Below are 13,619 nucleotides of genomic sequence, written 5' to 3'. Positions count from 1 at the left end.
GGTGGGGTAAAGAGCAGTGGCTGGCAAAGGCAGCAGCATGTTTACATCTCTAAAGCTATGATACTAGCACACTTGTGAAATGTAAGTCTGTAGCCCTACAGACTTCTTTTCTGTTTCCTAAATTTGTATTCATGCTACATTTAAGCCTAAGTAGTATATATGCAAAATTCATTATTTTAGCCATATGAAAGAAACATTGAGGCTGCAACTTTGGTTACTCTGCTTTTTGGTGTGCACAACACCCTGGTTTCATCACAAGTCAAGATCTTCCCGTGGTTCCTCATCTCTAAAACATTTTGGGGACTGAGAAGTAAGTTCTGCAGAAACACACAAAAGCAGGCAGTTAATCATCATCTTACTTGCAAAATTCTTGAGAGTTGCAGAAATGAAGACTGGTATTGAGTTTGAGCATTGCTCAAGTAAATTTCTCCCTGACTATCTCTGCACGTGACTTGGAGACTTCAAATCCCTCAATGTATTTAAAGACAGCAGATTTTAAATATGAAGAGAGGGATACTAAAGCATTATAAGTCCACCTTTGACCTGCTCTGGCCAAATCAATCCCACTTAGTTTCTCTCCTCCAATCAATTTAGAAGGGGGGGAACAGAGACAGACTGTTATAAGTCCTATAACTATTAGCAGGACCATTGCAGGAAAGAGATTATGTAGAAGTGACTTCATATAATGATCACAGATAACACTACACAGTATACTAGTGAATGTAATTATATTTGGAATAGCAACAGTAATGCAGCCATTATCTCTGAGATGAGTTTCCTGGAATTTTGTGAGAGCCTGTGCTTTAAATTTATTTCACTATTAAAGGATAAGGATGTAAAAACCTCCTGAACTTCCAGTCACAGTAATTTCTCACTTGCAGTCAGCATTGATCCCTTATTTGGACATTCTCTTAACAGCAACTTAGAATAAATGTAAAAACTCAGATGCTATGCTAAAAACTAATGTATACCCTCCTTTCTAAGTGTTCAATCCACACTGAGCCCTCTGATTATTTTTATGGTATTATCAAACCCCAAGTTTTTCACATAGGCCCTAACATATACTAAATAATGTAAAGGATATAGGCTGTGGTTCAGAGAAAAGGCTTTATTGTACTTGGAATTTTGAGATTTTAGTTTTTTCAGGGGTTCGTAGGTAGTTTTTCTACTGTCCTTTCATGTCAATCCTTTCAGATTTTCTCTGTACTTCCTAATTTCAAGCCATTATTCTTCTACCTAGATCTTGCAGTTGGCATATCTTATTTGTTTGCCTTTTGTGTTTTTTTTTGGAGGAGTTCTATAGGATTAGGCAATAGGACTCACCAAAGCAGACTGAAGACCACCTTGAGCTTATACCAGACATGAGAATTTGATTTAGCCTCACAGTTCTAACATTTTTTTCTTTGAAAAAAAGCAAAACCAAACTGCTTTCTTTAGAAAGCAGGTAAAAATAATACTGTGGAGCCTTCTTTATATCTCAAAGATTGGTATAAAAAAAAAGGACACAAGCTCTGTTTTGCTCACGTTGGAGTTTGCCTTTAATTTGGAGCATTTGATCTCAGAGCTGATGCACACTACAATGTGGTGTGAACAGTGTAGGAACAGTGGCTGAATAGTTGCAAGGGCTGAGATTCACATTTAGGAACACAAATCCCTCTCGCAGGAGCTTGCCTTACACACTCCCCACAGCTGAAGGAGTATTTTTACAGTTTGCTTGCTGGTTTGTTTCATAGCTGACAGATTGGGGACAGCTCAGAGTAGCAAAGTGACAGAGATATACATGACTGGACTCATGTGGGTCTCACAGGGATATGCCTCCCTTTAAAGAACTGTAAATACTTCTAATCATTTCCCAACTGCCTTAATTCCACTTTAGATAAAAGTTTGATACAGATTTGAAAATTAAATTATTTGGGGGGCCATAGGGCACAAAGCAAGCAGTCTTCAAACATCAGAAACCCGTGGGATTCACTTTGCAGTAATATGATAGATGGCTTGACTAGACATGCCGTTTCCTATTTTCTACTTTCATTTTTCAGACCAGATTGCACTTAACCACAAAACCATCGTGTGTCCTATGATCGATGTCATTGACCACAATCACTTTGGCTACGAGGCACAGGCGGGGGATGCCATGCGAGGAGCTTTTGACTGGGAAATGTACTACAAAAGAATACCGATTCCTCCAGAGCTCCAGAGAGCTGATCCCAGCGACCCCTTTGAGTAAGTAGTGATAAAGGGGAGAGTGGGAACATGAAGAAGAGCAAGGAGAAAAGGTAACTGTAGGATAATCGAAGCCCAGACGTTTCCATGTAGGCCACTTCCTACTAATGAAAGGTAGTAGAAGTAAACAGCTTCTATACAGGTTTATAAAACCTCAAAACTATGAAAAAGATCAGGGCAACAATTTGCAAAATTCACAAGCTGTGCCTGGAAACACAACCTGGCTCAGTGGTTATAAATAAAACAGGCAGGCACATACCTGTAGTTCAGTTATTGGCACTGGACAAGAAGTAAATGAGATTGTGGGTATTCTGTTTATTCCACAGAAGACTTCCCGAACAGACTTTGTTTAATGTTTTATTTGCTGAAGGTTGATGCAATATATGCGTCAGTAGTTGAGTCCACATTATGCCAGTAGATGCTTTGTTTATAACTGGTGATATTGCTACTGTATATATATTGCTGTAACTTAAGCACAGAGCTCTCAAACCTGAACAGTCTCAAGATGATTTGTAAATAGTTTTAGATAAGGCAGACTCTAATCCCAGTATTAGACAGATCAGTTCATTCACAGGAATGATCTCCTACTTTTCACAAAGGTAGTTCCTTTTTTCTTATATTTTCTTTTAATGTTCTCATGTAAGGATCAGCTAGGATTAATGTACATCAACAGAGAAAGCACAGACAGACAGACATGGTTCAGGTCTCTCACACAGCTGCATTCCAGCAGTGCTGGCAACGGAGGGGACTCTGATGCTATCTTTAGCACTGGCTGAAACTCCACACTGTAGGTTTTGGCAGTTTGAAAACTCAGCATTTTCCCCTTCCCAAAGCAAAACCTGGAAACAATAGCAACAGAAAACCTGTGTCTTGAAGTAATAGATCTAGTTCTACTGCCTTGAAGTAATAGATCTAATTCATGCAGAAGTTTACCCTAATATTCAGGGACTGACCAGCTCTGTATAGGGAAGAGTAGGTAATTGTGACATTTGTGGACTTTTTTTCATTATTCTGCTTGTTTCTTTTTACTTATCTCCATCCAGGCCTCTCAGTCCTCATCTTGTATTAGTGTAAGTGCTGACGAAGTACTTTTCTTCAGCTGCTAATGTGACCACTCCACAACAGAGATGCAGCTATTGCAATCACATGCCCAACATTCCAGAGTTGCTAGAGCCTCCAGTGCTCTTCCACGAGTCTTCTTGGTCCTCTGAGCAGTTGTAATTTCTTGACACTTACTGAAGGTCACCTAGCACATTGTATAATTTGGTTCAGCATTCACAGTTTGTGTTAAAGTACTGTGTTGCAGTTCGAGTCCCCCCCTCCAAATCAGCCATCGTAGTACTATATTGCCAGCACAGATATGGGGTTGCTTATCAGCCAGTTTACACATTTGTAGTTTGTGGTATGCATCTCTCAAGTGCAAGAGAGGATGGAAAAGGAGGCACTCTTAGGAAACTTTCTAGAAAGATGAGGCTTTCTGCAGTGCAGAATAGATGTGGTGGTTTTGCATGAACTGCTGTTCCAATCAGAATAGCAGCAGTTGATACCCACCTTGCCCTGCCATCATTCATAACACATGGGCAGATAAATGGGTTCACAGGGAACAACATATAGGACAATGCAGCCTATAAATCTCTTGTAATCTAAGTAGTTGTTAGGTGGAAAGACTTCCCAGTTCTTACACAAATCAGTGAGAGTCTTCCTTTGTTTTCACTGTCACAGGATCTGCGTCAGAGCGATGCAGTGGCAAAGCAGCATTGCACAGGAAACCACCATGTCTGTCCCCACACGTGCCAGCAGGACTGGAGGCTGGCTGAGCTAGGACAATATGCTTGCTTAAAAGTACCCTCTGACTAGGATGGCAAGGGAATGGAAGTGTTTTAAATAAATCAGTGTGAATTTTGCTTAGGGGAGAAATTATTTTCTAATTTGAAGTCAGTTCTGCTTTTCTCCTAGGGCCTTCTCTGCTGAGACCTCAAGCTTTTAATACCTTGTCTACAACAAATACAGTAAACGTTACAAACCATTTTAGCTATCAATTACTTAATTGACCAAGACAGCTTCTATGGAATTAAAGAGACAGAACAGTTTTCCTTTAGTTGCATATACATTAAAACTAGAAATTACTTCAACCAGCTTCAGCCATAATTATTATGTTACTATTTTGTAAACAGTTGGGATTTTATTTTTTTTTTAATTAGGTTAAATGTTTTACTATTGGCATCCTAATAGCTTTATTTCTTGCCAGCAGAGCCAGATCTGAGAGGAACCTTAATGAACTGGAAAATTGCCAACATTTTTAGTAAAACACCAGCAAATAATGGATACATGATCCAAAAATTCTGCTGATGACTTTTTCCCCTCACTTAAAATGCCAATGCAGTATGTGTGCGAAGCAGAAAAGGTCACATCAGCCTAAGAAATAATGTACATAAAACCAGATCAAAGTACAGAAGACCTAAGAATAGTTGTTGTATTATCTGCGTGGTACACTTGCTTTCCATCTGCACATGATCAAAATACTGCTGCAGTCAACATCAGCAGCATGTTTGTAGTTGACACAATCAACTGAAATGTTCTCAGGTGGGCTTTTGGTGTGACAGTAGCACAGAACTTACTAAGCTACAATGCCAGCTGAGCTAGTGTTTCTGGAATTAATATTTTCCCAATTTTTAAGGTCTTTTTTAATTGTGTTCCACAGTGCTCAGTGGTTGACTGGTGTTCTCCTATTGGATACCATGTATCTGGACACAGTCTTTCAGTTCAAAATCCCTCTTGTGAAGAAGACACATCCCCATCCATTTGTGGTGTGAGTGTAGTCATGATTTATTGTTCCTACACCTGCAGTTCTACTTGGGCAGCATCTCCACCCTTTGCTGTGACAGAATTTGGAGCTTCATTACAGATCTCAGCTTTTCCTGGTGTACACTTTCACCTGTTCTCAGACTCTCTGCAGTTGTTCACAAGTAGCTTTACACCAAATTATGGCTCAATGTTTATGACTTTAGAACTGTAAAACACTCTCAAACTCTTCCAGTGTCAAATTCAGGTACAGATGATGTACTAGCACCAACCAGGGATCACGTGACAAATTTGAAATTTGCATTTGGATCAGGCTCCATTAATCCATAAATTTTGTCAGTATGGCTCACGTGTACTTTGTCACTGGCCATGCCAAGTTTCCCATAGGTTTCACTGAACCAAACTACAGACATATAAAATGTATTTTCAATCAAAGCTCCCATGTTAATTATTGGGTATTGTTCTATGCTCATTGTAGCATTTAGGAAAGTTTAACAATATTCCATAAATGAATCTCGTGTAGCTTTTAAGATAGCTACTTTTCTGAAAGATTTCTGCAGCTATTTTTCAGGATACACTGAATTTTTAGACACATGGAAATTGGACTTTGCCCCTTATAATGTGGTCTTCTCGTCCAGAGACTAAATGTCTCAGCTCCTTGATTTCCCTTTTTCATGTGCCAAGAAACAGCAGAAGTTATATGTTGTTTTATATTCAACTGATCTGTCACAGTTGCAGATCATCACAATGACTGTAGTTATTTTTCTCTTACAATTCATATACAACTACCCTAATATACTCTGAAGGGGACTTCATGCTGTTTTCTTGTGATGTATTTAAGGTTGTGTAAATGACACAAGACAAATCGGTGTTCTGATGTATGGCAGGAAATTGTCAGACAATTGTGAAATCATCATCATGTCATGATGATGCTCACTGTCTTGATCCCAGGGTCAGTGATCATTCAGCAGAATTGGAGATGACTTGGCAAATTTTCTTCTAGTCTGTTAGCAGTGAGGACCAGAGATGTTTGTCTCCTTTGTGGCAAAGGTCACCTTGGCCTATTCTCTCTTGCTGGTTTGTTCCTTTGTCGTGGCAGAGGTTTGAGAGTATGCCCTTACAGGATACACAGATTTGGGACATAAGAACATGGTCTTCTGTGGCTGCTTCTTTCTGTGGTGGAAGCACCCTGGTGTGTGGAGGAGTTTGCCTAACCCAAGCAATCACCACTTAAACTAATAGGGCAACTTTGTTACTATAATGGACTGTGATACACAGCATGTCAGTTTATGTGATTTAGTAGCCTATCTGGGCTAAAAGCTCTGTGGAAGTTTAAAGCAGAGGTTTGATATGCTGAAGCCTGCTGGGGATGACTGCTCTTTATTTCCTGGCAGCACTTACATTACATTAATTCATGTTATCAAATGCCTGATCTGTAAACCGGCATCAGTGTCCATTCATGCCAGCAGCAACATATTTTTAACCAGTCAAGAAAACATCAAGTCAACTCAAAAAACTATTTGGAAAATCCACAAACTAATCAAGAAGATTAACATAGCACAGATCAATTAGGGTAGGAATGGGCTGCACAGCTCCTTGGAGCAGTTTTATGGTAGTGTAACTTTATGATGCAGGAGGGAAGGAAAGGTGAGACCTAGCAACATTGCATTTGAATTGCAACTCAGGATGGAAATTCTAAGCGGTGAGAGAAGTGTTATGCTACTTTCTGGATGCCAAGACTTCTAGCACCTACCTGAGAAAGTTAGAAGTGTTTTGGTGTATGACCACTCCTTACTGCCAAGAGTTCTTTGTTTGTCTTCTGGTGTAGAGCTGTGATCTCCAGCCCTCCCTGAGGGCTGAAGACAAAGCTGAAGAGTCATGTAATTCTAGGAAAGGACCAGGACAATAATTTGGCAAATATGAGCTTATTCAAGTAAGTAGAAACAACTTTGTAATGTCTGACAAGACATTTTAGTTTCTGTTACTCATTTTCCTATTTATAAAACAGAACAAGAATCACTCCAGTATCACAAGGCTCTCACAGTAATAAGGCCACTTATGTTAAATGAATTTACTTTTGGGTAAAATTTTGGACGTGCTCAAGGGATGAAATTGGATGATCGGTACATTTTTCTTTTCCCTTGCATCACAGGCTCTCAACCTTGAATGTAATGTATGACCTTAATGTAATCAGTTCTTTGTAAGATTGGAAGGTTACTTGCCATTTTCTGTTGAATTGTGTATCTAAAATCATATCATTATGTTGCAAGCTCTCATCAGGATACTCTTATTCGAATTTGATATCCTCTCAGAAACACTTTTTCTGCAGTTCCTTACTTTCAGTATTTAAATATATACTTTTTACAACATGATGCTGTAAAGAAAGCCTTTGCTAAGACTGCATTTCAAATCTGACAAGTACTTTTACAATTTTATTCTCATTTACTGAAGTTCAGAAAGTGCTTTGGACAATGATTTCTGTTCTATAGCTCCCAGTGCTTTATAGTCTGTCTTTTATGGCTGATTTCTGCCTATAAACATATTCATAAAACCTTTCACAACCAGAAACAATCATCTATTTTTTTAAAGCCTAAGTATAATCTTCTATTTTGAACTGTGGTATAGGAATGTTTTATGCAAAGGCATTATTTTACAGAGAAGCAGTCTCCAACCAGTGTGAGTTTGTGTAACTTACAGTCTTGATTTATTGTTTTGACAAGCTATGGTCTGTAAAAGACTGTTAGTGGAGATAACAATAGTGGATATAACAATAGCTTTTACAAACTATCATCTACCCATGGCCCCATGAGATCTCAGAATTTTTTTCAATGAAAATTGTCAACACTAGCACACAATCTGTGAGTACACATGTGCTCCTATTGGATCATTTTGTCCTACCTTTGATAGGATTTCAGTGTAGAGGTTCTGTACAGTCAGTACATTTTCTCTGAGGACCAGTTCAGAAGAGAGATAATGTAACCTGTCAGAATAAAAAAAATAAAAATCAAGGATAAAAAGCTGCTGCTGCTTATATTTTAGTTAAGGTTTTAGTCAAGGAATTAGTTAATTCTACATGTTAGTTGAATTGGGTAGATTCAGATTTAATATACAACTTATCACCAAAATGTTCATAGCAGCTTATGCCACCCAAGACTAAGGGCACTAATTTTGTTCCTAATGCCTTTATGCTGCAGTGCCAAAGTATCTGTGTTGTTCTGTTTCTGTGGAAACTCATATTTCCAATTTTCTTTAACACTTGGAGCATCATGGCTGACATAAAAATGTAAACATTTTGAATGTAATGTTTCTAGAGCTGTTAGCCTGCTACTTCACACAAGTATTAACTTTAGAGTTTGACAGGCTTTATGTCCACATTCTGGAGCAGATTCATAGAATGGGTCACCCAAAATACCAGTAATTAGAAAAATAAGAAGTTTCTGGGCATTATTTTAATTTGCCCTTACATAAAAAGGACTAGGATGGTGGCCAAGAAGAAGACAGAGATATGTTGCTCAGTGCATACAGGTGAGCTATTTAGCACTGTCAACGTGCTATTGATACAGATGACTTAACTTTCAAAATTATTAAAATCATGTCTGAACAATTTTCCACAAAGAAAATCACCTTTTTAAAGCAATTATTTTTATTCTTAATTATATATTTTTAAGCCGTTTTCTTTAGGACTTTCATGCAGAATTTGGTGACACCTATTGGTACTAATAAACAGAAAACCAACACCTTCTATTATTTTCTGTAGTGTATACTGGCATAAAGTTGAGAGCAACCTCTGCATTCACTTCCATTTCTATTTGGTTGTTGCAGTTTATTTAAAGAATGATCTATTGCTGTCTGAAACCTCAATCTAGTGGCTGCATTTGCTTCCAACAAAAGAGAGAGCAAAGAGTGAACCAGTTAATTTTATCAGAACACTCTGTGCCAAACCACTTTCAAATCTGTAAATTGATGCAAGTTCCATACATACTCATCTGCCCAAGTGTACTAATAACCTTTAGCATCTGTCCAGTATGAGCAGTTGGGGTTGGGTGGGATTGTGTGTTTGTCATTTACCCCTTGCTCTGCAGGGTCTGCAGGAACCCCATGGTATCACGGTGCTTTTCCTCCACTGCCCACGGTTCTTTTTTCAGAGGCAGTGATCAACTAAGTGTAACATAGAAGCATCTTGACCCACCAGTACCTTCTGATTTTTTGTCTGCATAAAATAATTCTGACTGTCCAGTTATCTTGGTGTAGGATCTCCTTAGCCCTGAGGTGAAGAGATTTTTCTGGCTTCCACTCTGAAGAACTTAACCTGCCAATGAAGTGTGGGCTGGAAGCATGAAGAGGAGGAGCTGGAAAGAAATTTATGTAGAGACAGTGTTTCAGTACTATTCTTAAATTTTTCCAATCAGAAACTTTCTTACCACACTTTAAACCTTTTAAATTTTATCATATACACTGGGACTAGACCTTTTAAGTACTTGAAGACTCATTTCAGATCAGTTCATTGTTAATTTTCAAGCAAATTATATTCTTTTCTTGAGTCTCTCTTAGTAAGTAGTGTTTTCTAAATCTCTGATGATTATCCTTGCTCTTCTCTGGACTATTTCCATACTGAGAACATACTGCACCAGCCAAAGTCTTATCATTTCCTGGTAGAATAGGTGGGTGATTTTGCCTGTCTCCGAGACTGTGTTCCTGTTTATATTTCCTTGACAGTATTGATTCATGCCAGGCTTGTGCTGTGGTGTAACCTCCACATCATTTTCTGCAGAACTGGTATCTAGTCAAGTGTTCATCATCCTCCTCTTGCAATTCAGATTTTACATGTCTAAAGGCAAGGCATTTATCTTCATATCTACTTCAAGTGCCATGTCCAAAAGGGTGATCTGTCTTCATTATCCCTTGATCCATGTGATATTTTGTAGCTGAACATTTATAATTTTATCTTTTATTCTTTATTTACTTCATTTCTCCTATTTGCTAAGATTTTTTTAATTCTGATTAACCCTCCAATTTTTTACAGCCTATTGCAGTGTTATTTGCGCTTTACTTGATCTTTATGCAAATGGAAAATTCTGTTCTAAATCCTGATTGCAATAACGTCTTTTTGGTCCATGCCAGAAATCAAGATATGTGAAGTCCCTGGCTTTCCAACAATCCATTTTTTTCAGCCAAAAATGCAGCATGTACCACACTGTGGACCTTGAAAATTTGTCAGATTTGGAAGCCTTGCTTCCAGCCAAGCAAACCATAAAATGGTACAGAAGAATTGCTCCTGTAAATGGTATCAGGTTTATAGCACGATGGCAGCTAGCTCTTCAGGTCCCTTTCAGCCCTGAGATCAAGATCTAGGATCTCATGGGCACATGTTCCAATCTGATACAGTTATGCACAAAGCCCTTCTTAAAGCTCCAGGGAGTGGAGCTGCTGAATTGCACCATGCAGATTTTTAATGCAACACTGAAATGAATCAGATGCAGGACAATGTTTGCAGATAATCTCAAGACAGTTTCCACTGTAGTGTCAGATTGTAGCCTGTCAGCACTTTTGCATCTCTGACAGCAATTACATATCTTCCATATTTCTGCAGTTGTTAATCCTGGCAGTTTATCTGTGAATCAGATCTTTTATCTGAGACTTGAGTGAGAAAAGAACAGTGAATACATGCTTTGTTTACAATCTTAGGAGAGTTCAGTATAGGCATTGACATGATGAGGACTTTAGAAGTAAGACATGAGAGATCACATTCTGGATTATCCCCAGACAAACTAGCACCTGCTTTGTTTTCATGTAAGTAACCAAAATATCATTATTCTAGCTGGAAAACAAGTTTTGTCAAGAGGCAAAGGTAAATGCCTCCTGCAACCTGTGAGGTGAAAATTATGATAAACACTTGGAATTTTGCTATGTTTGTTTATTTATAAAATGCTATGCATATCTTTTGAGAGACAAGGAACAAATGAGGCTTGAAACAGTTGACATTAGTTCTTCCGTAAACTGCCAAGACAGTGTCCTTTGTTAGAGAACAAGATTCATGTATCAGTTTTGCTCATTTCTAAATATACCTCTTTTGTTTGTGGCAAAACAACAGAGAAATACCTCTTCAAGTGAATTATTTGGAAAATCATCCCTTCTGATATTTTCTGGTTTTAAGGTGGTGTATCAGTGTTATTTTCAGTGCTGGAAAGTCACTGTAGGCATGAAATTTTACAAGTCCATTTGCCCCCTACAGAGAATGAGATGCCTGCAAGGAGAGAGGAGACCCCACTCCCTCCACTCTCCTGGTTCTTCAGCAGAAAGTTTAGCTGATGCTGCAGAAATTCCTTGGGTTTTTTGTGCTAGGGCAAATAACCACTCTGTTTTCCCATGAGTGCAAATGACCTGTGGACATGCGGTGAATTAGGAGTGGAAGAGTTGGTGATAAGCCAGGAGGAGCACAGTGGGAGAACAGTAACAACATTTTTTCCCTTTCAAAGCACTGCAGACATGCGAAGGACCTCTCGGAGTACCCGAGGAAAAGGTAAATAGCAGGGAAGAAAATAGTTTGGAGCAATGTTTTCAGACCATTGTCTGGGGAGCACTGGGTAGTGGTTTTGAAGAGACTCCAAAGGCCCTGAAGGAGGGCAAACCCTAAGCTGTGAGCCCACAGGAAAAGTTTCATGTCCCCAGCATTCTGCTTTGCAAAAGATTTTAATGCCTAGCCCATCACTTAGTGATTTTTTTTTACAGAATGACAGTTTAAACAGCAAAACTGTTCAAAGCACAATCTTTGTTTCTGACTAGTTCAAAGGGCATTCAGGGAAGATGAATAGTCCTTTTTTAGTCGTATATATAAGTAGTTGATATGTCTAATTCATATGGGTCCTGTTATTTCAGGGGTGTTTTCATTTGACCTTAAACAAAACAGCATAACCAAACAAAGATGTTGTTATAAACGTTCAACTATATTGCCTTAATTTTTACACTTTGTCTTATATTACTGCATTTGTTTGCATTTCTATTTCTGCTACAGATAGGGATATTATTATTCTATAGCAGTGTGATGTTAAGAGACATGATTGTGTGTTTTGTAAATCACAAGATATTGTTGCTATTGCAACCAATTTCCAGTATGAGTTCCTGTAATGGTAATTTAATAGATTCATAAATTTTTAATGCCAAAACAGAGTATTGTGACTGTCTCAATGGAAGTAGTAATACTTTGTGTATGTACTGGGAGGTAATAACATGCTCATAATTTCTGTAGGCATGAAAGGACTCAAAACTTGTCAAAATGTGGGTAGTGAATACCTGAGACTATGCGTTTTTTTATACTACCGGGTTTTTTTGATGTAGTGTAACAGGATACTGATCAAGATTTTTAATAACACTTGATTTATATATTCATGTATTAGAAATTATGGGGTTTGATCACCTATTTAGCTTTTTGCCTTATTACTTTCATTACTACTTTGTTGGATATGAAAGTTTCCTAAGCTCTGTGGGCACAGCTGACCATAGGCTTGTAAGAACGTCTGTGGCAAGGAAGGCTGATAGATGGGCTTTAACTGCAGACAGATTTCATCTGTCTCATCTAATGCTTATTAAGAAATCTAACCTCGGATAAATTGTATTATACAAACCTTCAATTGCATCAAGGACTGCCAAATAGCTGTTTTCTACTTTTCCTGGACTTACATCTCCACCTACTGGATGATGTGCCAAAGTCCCATCAAAATGTTAGTTTAAAGGAAATCCAGGTAGTGTTTTGCCTGTAAAAGCTTTCCTTACGATATTAAAATATCGTATAGCCACGATTTTCAGGAGAGGTTTGTTCAAAGTTGTTTGGCCACTTATATAATGAAGCCACTGATTTCAAACTCATTGACTTATGAATATTAGCCTAGGTCTTAATATAGAAAATACCAAACAATTTTAAAATCAGAAAAAAAGTACCTATCTAAAGCCACCTACAGAACCTTTCAGTGGGAATGCATGAGCACATGCAATGGTCAAGTACACAGTAGACCTATAGAAAGTTATTCCTGTGCAATTCAAAGGTTAATAGCATGACAGGAATGATGTCAGTAGAGAAATAATTTTTTAAAGGAGAAACTGAGAAATGTGCTGTAGCAAAAAACTCAGATAACCCGTCAGGTGATTATCAGTATAAGTGCTGCATCCAGAAGGCAAAATAAAGAGGAAAGAAAAAAAAACCCCAATGTCGGTTTAGAAGTTAGCAAAGAGAACAGGCTAAATTTTGGTAAGAAAAGATTCAAAGTCAAAGTGAACTGATAATTAAAATTTCTTTCAGAATCTTGTCATTCATTGGTAGCAGTAGAGGAGGAGAAAAGCTGTTTGTAGAAGCTGATGATCATAGATAAGGATGACTCTTCTGTGTGATAACAGCTGTGAAAAGAGCAAATGCAATCCTTGAACTTACTTTGCCTATAGACTTTGCCCTGGTTACAGAATATTTCAAGATCCCAGCTACCCTCTTCTCCTTTTCCTCACAAGTCAGAATATCATCTCTTCTCATTCTCACATGGATTTTGTCATGCTTCTGTTGTCTTTGAGACACTACAACTGCTTCTTCATATCCCAAGGGAGAAGGG

The 13,619-nt window shown here is 38.2% G+C and overlaps 1 protein-coding gene across 2 annotated transcripts in view; it reads left to right on the top strand.

Annotated features, from left to right (window-relative positions):
* The window catches only part of GALNTL6 (polypeptide N-acetylgalactosaminyltransferase like 6), a 451,747-nt gene that overhangs the window by 367,787 nt on the left and 70,341 nt on the right, over nucleotides 1-13,619 (top strand). For both annotated transcript variants that reach the window (XM_050338756.1, XM_050338755.1), the window contains one exon: nucleotides 2,040-2,223. In XM_050338756.1, coding sequence (XP_050194713.1) covers nucleotides 2,040-2,223 — 184 coding nt within the window. The remainder of the gene's footprint in view (nucleotides 1-2,039; nucleotides 2,224-13,619) is intronic.

Source organism: Myiozetetes cayanensis, unplaced genomic scaffold (genome assembly GCF_022539395.1).
Source record: "Myiozetetes cayanensis isolate MyiCay16 unplaced genomic scaffold, myiCay2020 scf7, whole genome shotgun sequence".
Classification (NCBI taxonomy): domain Eukaryota; kingdom Metazoa; phylum Chordata; class Aves; order Passeriformes; family Tyrannidae; genus Myiozetetes; species Myiozetetes cayanensis.
Note: the sequence above shows the minus strand (reverse complement) of the source record. Positions and strands in the feature narration are given on the sequence as shown.